This window comes from Lissotriton vulgaris, chromosome 3_1 (genome assembly GCF_964263255.1).
Source record: "Lissotriton vulgaris chromosome 3_1, aLisVul1.2, whole genome shotgun sequence".
Lineage (NCBI taxonomy): Eukaryota > Metazoa > Chordata > Amphibia > Caudata > Salamandridae > Lissotriton > Lissotriton vulgaris.
The window spans coordinates 1,542,586,769-1,542,595,254 of NC_141689.1; the positions used below are offsets into that span (position 1 = coordinate 1,542,586,769).

The window sequence follows — 8,486 nt, forward strand, 5'->3', positions numbered from 1 at the left end:
TCAAATACCCAACCAATGAGGACACTAACCCTAATCCAATAGAAACACCAAACAGTGTACACATGTACCAAACAATAGCAGACTATAAAAGGTCCCAGCTACCTCAGACAAAGGTTTGCTGGCCAGGGAATTGGAAACTGCCGCTCTATTCAGAAATCTCCTAGGAGATAGTCTCAATCTACACTTTGGACTTCTGCAGGTAAGGGCCTAACAAACTTGTCCTCTAACAATAATGTTTGAATACAACTTTACTCCCTCTCCTGGCCAAAAAACACAGCTTAAACAGCTCACAGCAGATTACTGCTGTTTTAGAGCACCCTCTGATATAGAATATCCCTGTTGCTGGGGAGGAGGGCTGGTTTCACTCACTTGTTAACACAAAATGGTGGGCTGGGGTGCTCTGCTTAACATACATGTCTTAGTATAGAGCAAAGGAGAAATTTGGAGGGAAAAACTGATAGTCATGGGGAGTGAGAGGGAAAAACTACAGAGTTTGGACTGCAAATCCCACAATTCAACAGGTTAAATGGAAGCAGTCACGGGCAGGAAAAACCACAAGTTTAAACAAAAAAAAATGGGATAAATTCTGCAATCATGGGCAGGTTAAAGCTACAATTTTAAACTGTAACAACCACAGGCAAAGACAGTTAAAGAAATTCAGTGGCAAACACATGGCATGAAGAATACAAACAACAAACCTTTGTTATAGGAGGCAGTAAGTATATAGTCCCATCATCAGTCCATATCAAATATCAACATATTTTAAAACTAAAGTATTTGGTACAAAACTTGAGAAGCTCTCCAATAATTGTGAGTAGATTCACAATTAACTGAAACACCAATGAGTACTCATCTCCACATTTCTCACCCTGTAAATCAAATACCCAGGATGTTATGCTTCTTAAGGTAAAGTTGTATTAGAGATGCTGACTTATTAGAAATAAATTAACAAATCATCTGCATACATGAAGACTAATGTTTGTCTGACTAGAATCACATTCAGTTTAGCAGGCAAACTGTGTCTATATTTACCCGACAAAACTCAATAGAGATAGGAGATTGCATACAGCACAAAGGGCAATCCAATCACGAATGCATGTAGGAGAGGATCAAAAAGCCCCACTTCCCACCTCTCTTTATCATCAGTAGGTTTACTATATGCAATTCTAAATATTGGTCAGTAAGTTTGATTGAGTAGAGTGGCTCACAGAATAGGTTGGCAAAATGTCTGATTTTCTGTGTATTTTCCACGTTTGATTAACAATATGCTCCACTTTCCAGCACACATGGCACCAGTTTGTGAGCACTTGGGATTTAAAAATTCCAGTGGTGCAAACTGTATGGCAACAGCCATAAAATGTTGGCATTTAAAATGTGTGCCATGATTGGATCAATCTTTGGTACTTGTTCAGATACATATATTCTGGCTGTTATATGAGTAGTTGCGCATGCAAGGGAAGTTTCTATAAACAAGGAAGGTTGTGAAACACTAGTAGGAGGGTCAACATGTTGAGCAACAGCTGAAAAAGAGAGTTTCATATGTAAGGTCTGTGTGTGGGAGAATCGAGTCTCACTGTCACCAAGCCGTGGCCATCCTGTAAGGTAGCATCTAAAATGTCAGCAGCTTTACACATCAAAAATTACAATCACTGTACAATAAATTCAGAGACTTTATTCAAAATGAAATAACCACAGAAAGCGCAAATACGTTTCACTGACGAATATGAGAGATTGAAATAGAAAGACCTATTTTGTCCTGTGTTTTTAGAAAAGTACATGTAAGAGAGCGCTGCACAGGGAGAATTCAGTACTAGACCAATATTGAAGTTCTAGCTCGTCCTATCTTTGGCCACTAGGGGAGAATCACTTAGTTGGAAAAGGAAATGGTATTTCAGTGAGATGAGGTCACATTTTTTTAAACAATAAATTAACAAATAATAAATAACAATAAATACAAATTGCATTTTACAGTCCTTACAAAGTACTGATGAGTTACAAGGAAACGTAAGCATATTGCTTCTGGCCAGCCAGATGCATCTGTATTTGTACTGGGTTAAAAGGGGACCTCACTGTACTGTGAGACATAACATCACCTTTCATGAAAGGAGAGGACATAATTGACTCCCGTCGTTTTATAGAATGAATTGGTAATGTCCCTCTCCTTGAGTAGATTTTCAATCTTGTGTAAAGCTAGTTAATGCAAAGATGATTGTACCTGTAGTTCATTTAAAGTTTTACTCCCATTTTGTAAGAGGGTTGAATTTTGGTTTAACACGTTTACTGCAGAGAGGATGCCAGTTGTGAACAGTCTGTAAGGCTTTCTATCTCCTTCACCACCTCAATAATTGCTTGTGCCTGGTCCTGGTGGAGCACATGGGAAGCATTGGAGAGGAACTTCTCATTGAGTGATTCTTGGCTAAGGGGCTTCCTCCAGTGTCCATAGAAGGTGTCACATCTGCCAGTCACAATCTCTTCACTCTCCAGCAGCAGCACTACTTCCCCATACATCTTGTCAAAGTTGGCCACATTGTCTTCAGGGTGCTCCACTACCACCTTCCTCAACAGGTTGATGAGATCTGGTCTACTAAGGCTGTCCTCACTGAAGGAAGAAATGCCCACCTCACCATCCAGAAGGGCTGTGCAGGCGTTGAACTGGAAGGAGTGTCGCGCCTCGTGCTCGGACTCTGGGAAGGGCCTGTTGATATACTTGGAGACTGGGACCCTCAGAAGAACAGCGCGGATGGAAGCAGGGTTAAAGGAGCCCGTTATATTGGTGACTCTGTTTCTGACTGAGATGGCAGCGTCTGCCACCCAGTGCATGCCCAAGTGAGCTGGGAACCTCTTAAAGGCAATGTCTTGCTTCTCCAAGAGAAAGCTGTAATCTTGATCTGGCATTGCCAGGGACGAGGGCTGGTAGTCACCATAGAAAGCACTGAACCCTGAGCAGCCTGGCACATCGTCCAAGATAAGTGGGTTGGCTTCCATCCCACGGGCAGCTAGAAGTGCTGCTTCCATCCCAAAGCGGGTCGCATTGCCAATATGGAGAGGCTTGGCAAGAGTTGCAGCATTGGCCATAGGTGCCCCCGCCAGAGAGGCAGCAATCGCCAAAGCATGGGCACATTGTTTTGCATTCAGTGAAAGGAGCTTTGCTGTAGCAGCAGCGCTGCCCATGGTGCCAACAACAGAAGGAGGGTGGAACCTGAAGGAAATACAAGGAACTGTGTCAGACATGGAATAGTGATCACATCAAAATAGGTTTAGAAGAGGGGCAATGCTAACAATAAGTGTGAATTATGGTAAAACACTTAAAACATGTCATACATTAATGCTATCGTGCAGTACGAGGAAACGTAGAAAAAAAGGCTAGGATCTAATCAAGCATTTGACACAAACAAATATTCTAGTTACAGTGAGCGGAAAAATAAATGTTACCATGTTTACATTATATTGTGTGCTATCCACATGCATGATTTTGTTTGCATTAGATTCCTCTTCCGGATATTTCTGCCCTTTGCCCCCATCAGGCACACAACATAACATGCTCTCTCTGTATGGATCTCACATATGACACATGGAATATTTCTATTCTTTCAGCATCTTAGTAATGCTCTGGAGCCACTAGAGCCACTTATGGGTATCGTGTGTTGGCCATAGGATATTTCTGCCTTTTGTGGGCATCATACAAACCTTTTAGGGATATTGCTGGCTTCATTGGAGAAACGCATGAGTCTTCCTTGCACCTCGATGCCAACATTAAATGCCAACAGAAAGTCTGAGCCGCTGGGTCGGAAACCCACTGGCAACATCTGGGAGGCAGCCATTAGAGCTGGCAGCACAGCACCTGACGGGTGAGTGGCAGGGTGCCAAGTGTCATCAAAGTCCATGGAGTGACTCTGTTAAAAGAGGAGTAGAGGATTAGAAGGTACTTAAAGAAGGGTGTGTCAGGAAGTGAAGATAAGCAGAGCAATAGTGTCATCAACCTATGGAAACAATTTAAAGAAGTGTAGGATCCATATTCTAATATTTTGTTGAGTGACTGTGCCATTGCCCAATACAGACTCTTTACAGGAGTGGAAACAGACATGGTTTAACATTGGCGGAGACAACATTTAACTAAACTTCTCACAAACTCATGGCTCTCAGTCTGTGATTGATGGATAAAGTGATAGCTTTCAAAATCCTTACCGCTACTCCATTGACATATGCAGCCAGCGTAGGTGGGAGTCTCAATCCTTTCCTTCCATACACAGAGCTGATGGCAGACAAGGAGTACATGTCCTGTGAGAGACAGAATTAAAAGTTAGAAATGGACAGTGCACATAGACTTCTAGTGGAGGAATAACGGAGCTTGTGGGGATGTGGATTACTCAACTCTATACACAGGATGATTCAACCTATGTGGTGGTGCCTATTAGAAGAAATGCAGGAGCAGGTACTGAGTCTCAGTGAGTAGATGTAGTTTTTCTGAAGGATGGTTGTACAGGGGACCAGAGGTACCAATGTTTTTTTGGGTACCATAGTCCATTCTCACAGTCCTGCTAGCGTCTCACTATATGAACTGCTTAAAATCTGAAGGCAGCCTGGGGTGTGATTAGAGGATGAGTTTTTCATGGTGGATGAGTAAATCAAGGTGGATTTTGTGACTTTGTCTGTCTCTCTTCTTACCTATGATTCTGGGTAGATGGTCCTGCTTTCATTCTTGAGAGTTATTTAATGGGTGAGGGGTTCATGGTGTGTTGCTTGGTTAGATCCAAGCTTTGGAAAATAACCTGGTAAAATCTCATGGTGATACTGAACAACTAATGTCTCAAAGGGGGTTTGATCAAGGGATGGTTTGAATCATGAGATGTTGCTTTAAGTCAATGTCTCCTTTTCTCTTTGAGTAGCTCAAGGCCATTCTAACGTTTTGAGTCATTGCAGGGTGTTTTAATGCTTGTGTGCTACAAGATGTGCTGTTCATTTTGCTACCACACTCATCTTAACTGGCATGACTCCTGGGTGATGGTGCACTCTGCTGATGTACAGGGTTGTAATGGACGTGTAGTCCTTGGTGTGCTTTTTTGGTAGGCCTGGGAGGTAAATTCTGTTCCGCTCACGGAATTTGGGTAATATTGCATTCCCTGAGAATGACAAATTGCCCAAAATTCTGCGATCCACTGCTTTGTGGAATTTTTTGCTTGTTCGCACTTTCAAAATGCGTGTTTGCAAGATATTTTCCCCCGAGCATTTAATTGTTGTATTTTGCAGAGTGTAATGCTTAGTGTGTGCAATGTCTCCTCTTACCTGGCAGTATCCCAGGGCGATGTTGAACACATGGGTCGCGCTTCCCACCAGTCCAACGCCGATGCTGTCCAGGATCATACGCTTGCTTCGGTGCCGCACGGTTTGGGAAAGGTGATCTGTCTGGACTCCATGTATGAATGAAGCAAAGCTGCTAGTGACCGCCTTCTCCAGGGGGCTCCCCTCCAACACTGAATGAAGAAAAGAGACAGGATCAGAACTACAAGCATTCTGGGCTGGCATCAGGCACAAATCCAGATGATTCAGACCAAAACCAGATGTTGTTTTTATGGGACACTTGGAGTTCTAGACTGATAGCAGACTCAAACCAGTAACTGGAACCATGGCATGAGGAACCCACGTCAGGGTGAGTGACACCAGAACCTGTAACTGGGCCCATGGGCCCAGGCCCATCAAGAGTGGCATCAGAACCAGTAAGTGGGCCCAGGGTATACTGAGCGGCATCAGAGCAGGGAGAGTGGCATCAGAACCAGTAACTGGGCCCATGGGATAAAGAATGGTCCAGGCCCAACAAGAGTGGCATCAGAACAAGTAACTGGGCCCAGGGTATACTGAGCGGCATCAGAGCAGGGAGAGTGACTCCAGAACCAGCAACTGGGACCAAGATATAGCGAGCGATCTCAGACCAGGGGAGGGGACACCGGAGCCCTTAACTGCGTACAAAAAATACAGCGTGACCTCAGACCAATGGCAGTGAGTACAAACAGACACTTACCTTCCACCGCCGCTGTGTGCACCTGCCTGGACAGCCTGAGGATGGCGTGTGGTTTCTGGAAGAAGGGAGAAAGCAATATTAGTCGAGTTGTTTCATTGTATAAGAACATGGAAGGGAGTGGACAGGGCTAAAAGAGAGGAACACAAGGCAACAGAGTCGAGAAAGGGAAGAGGACAGATAAGGGGGAATAACAGAGGAGAGATCTGAGGGTTTTCACAGCTAGCAAGTGCAATCTGTCAAACTGCAGTCCAAGACTGGCAAACGAGTGACTGCTTCCTGGCACGTGAGCAGTCTCAGCCTGGCATTTAGCAATTCAAGGTTGAAACATAAGCTGTCCTAGCATGGCACACTGCCTGGCATATCAGCAGGTAGAGCATGGAGTATAAACAGCCATAGACTCGCACATGAGCTGCAGGACTGGCACCACAGCCACTCCATCACAGGGGGAGCCCAACAGCAGGGCAGCACCCAGGTATGAAAGGCACCACCATAACATATGATGCCAGCACGTAGGAACACGTATGATGGTAGGACTTTCATAAATGACACCAGTACCTTGGCATATGAAGTCAGGGCACTGACATATGATGAAAGTACCCTGACATTATAGGAAACATACTGGCGTATTTTGCCAGCATCTTGAGTCGGCATACATCTGATAGCAGCACTATGACAGGTGATGCTAAGCTTTTGGCCTATGAAGCCAACAGGTAGGTGATCTCTGTTATGGAGCAAGTATTCTGATTGGATGTTGGCAGAGAAGCGGTGTGGAGCATGATATCAGCTGGCACAGTATGAAACTTTGTTTTGCTCCTGCCGTGGATGCGAGAAAGACAAAGTCTCTTGGGCCACAGTGCACCACGAAGGCACTATGTATCAGGTGAAACATGCATGTGATCTGGGACCCTGTATCTATATGGGCACAGTTTTCTGATCGGCTAAAATAAACTGTTGTTTCGAAAATTCCCCTTCAAGGATGCCTCGAAAACCTCCGGCGATTGATGACCTCTATTTACGTTGTGTACGTTGTGCATTATTAGACCTACTTTGAGAAACAAATACTTACAGTAAAGTCTCAAACTCCTTTCAGTTCAACCTGCTGCTGCTAATTCTGCATTTTAACCAGCAGTTTATGCTTCACTGGCTGTGCTTAACAGCAACAGCGCTACAAACAACAGGACTGCAGCAAAACCCCAAGACGCTTTAAATATTACTGTCGGATTTCTGAGGATTATTCCGTATTATAACAGCCTCTATTGGTGAACATCTTATAACAGACCTTAACTACCCAGGATGCTTCTGCTATGCTCACAGTAGACAGAGACGCCCATATTATGAACATCACACAACACATGGCGAATGGTCTCAGAACTGGCGATATTAAAACACGTGGCAAGGTAAGAATAAAAGGGGCTCTCCTTCTATTCACAAACATATATTGAGAAACCAAGCAAATACTTATTAAAAAATATGAGAATGTAAAAAATACATAAAAAGCATGAGAAAGCCAAGATGAAAAAAACGAAGAAACAAATGAAGGCAATAATATAGCCCCATACATTATCTAACAACTGAATGCACCGTCTGTTGTATTTTAAAAAATATCTCTCTGTAAAAAACAATACATGAATAGCGAGATCGAGAGAAATGCTTTCAACCAACCCAAGTGGAGAAGGGAAATACATTATGCATCCCAAGCAGACAAAAAATGTAAAAATCCAGCCATTCGAGGGGCCGAACCCTGATGCCTGTAGCGGGGCTCACCTGGAAGGCGCATTGAAGCATGCTCTGCACTGATGTCTGCCTCTGTCCTGAGAGAAGTTTTCCCTGTCTCTACAAGCAGTCTCTGTCTTTCAAGGTGGAACTCCTGTGCCCCGCAGTCTATCTCTGTCGACCTGAGAGGGGTCTCTTTTGTCTCTGTCCTGCGACAGTCCTTCGCTCTGCCTCGCTCTCTCCGGTGCTGAGGGCAGGTGAGCTTCTGGTGCTGGCTGATGTGTTTCTCTCCTGACAGAGGTTATATACCCTGAAGAGGCGCGTGAGATCGAGCCCTGCGGAGAGAGACGTCACTAAAAGGGGCGAGCGAGGTGTGACCAGCGCCAGGTGTCATCCTCTAGGAAAGGCCACAGAGAAATCTGGGAAATTCCTAAAATACCGTAGAAAAGACAAAAAAGAGAGGGGCCCGTGGGAAATCCAAGGAAGACACCCCTGGCTGATCCACGGTGTCCGTGTCGCCCCTACCTGACTTCCTAAAATGGAGGATGAATTTAGATCATACTAGTGATAGTGATATTAAGAGTGCGTGTGCGCGAGCATATCAATCAAGGGATTCATAAAGCGCGGGAACTCACCGGCGAGGGTCTCAAGGCAATCTGTATCTATCTCTGTATGTCTATACAGCTACGCATGTATGTATTTATGAAACAACCATTTGTATTCACAATACAATATTTACATTCAAACATTTAAATCC

The 8,486-nt window shown here is 44.2% G+C and overlaps 1 protein-coding gene across 1 annotated transcript; it reads right to left on the minus strand.

Annotated features, from left to right (window-relative positions):
• Window positions 1-2,277: 2,277 nt before the first annotated feature.
• On the minus strand, window positions 2,278-7,801 carry LOC147728167 (cis-aconitate decarboxylase-like). Its single transcript, XM_086963241.1, has 6 exons — window positions 7,781-7,801; window positions 6,017-6,071; window positions 5,284-5,471; window positions 4,186-4,278; window positions 3,688-3,893; window positions 2,278-3,199 (listed from the first exon to the last, which is right to left on the minus strand). The coding sequence occupies exons 1-6, from the start codon at window positions 7,799-7,801 to the stop codon at window positions 2,278-2,280; spliced, it is 1,485 nt and encodes a 494-aa protein (XP_086819367.1).
• Window positions 7,802-8,486: the final 685 nt, after the last annotated feature.

What these genes read in the sequence shown, in the direction of transcription:
- LOC147728167 (XM_086963241.1), bottom strand. Translation starts at nt 7,801, where the DNA reads ATGCTTCAATGCGCCTTCCAG. An exon ending in TGCTTCAATGCGCCTTCCAG is followed by an intron (nt 6,072 to 7,780) that starts GTGAGCCCCGCT and finishes CCCTTCTTCCAG; the next exon opens with AAACCACACGCCATCCTCAG. An exon ending in CATATGTCAATGGAGTAGCG is followed by an intron (nt 3,894 to 4,185) that starts GTAAGGATTTTG and finishes CTCTTTTAACAG; the next exon opens with AGTCACTCCATGGACTTTGA.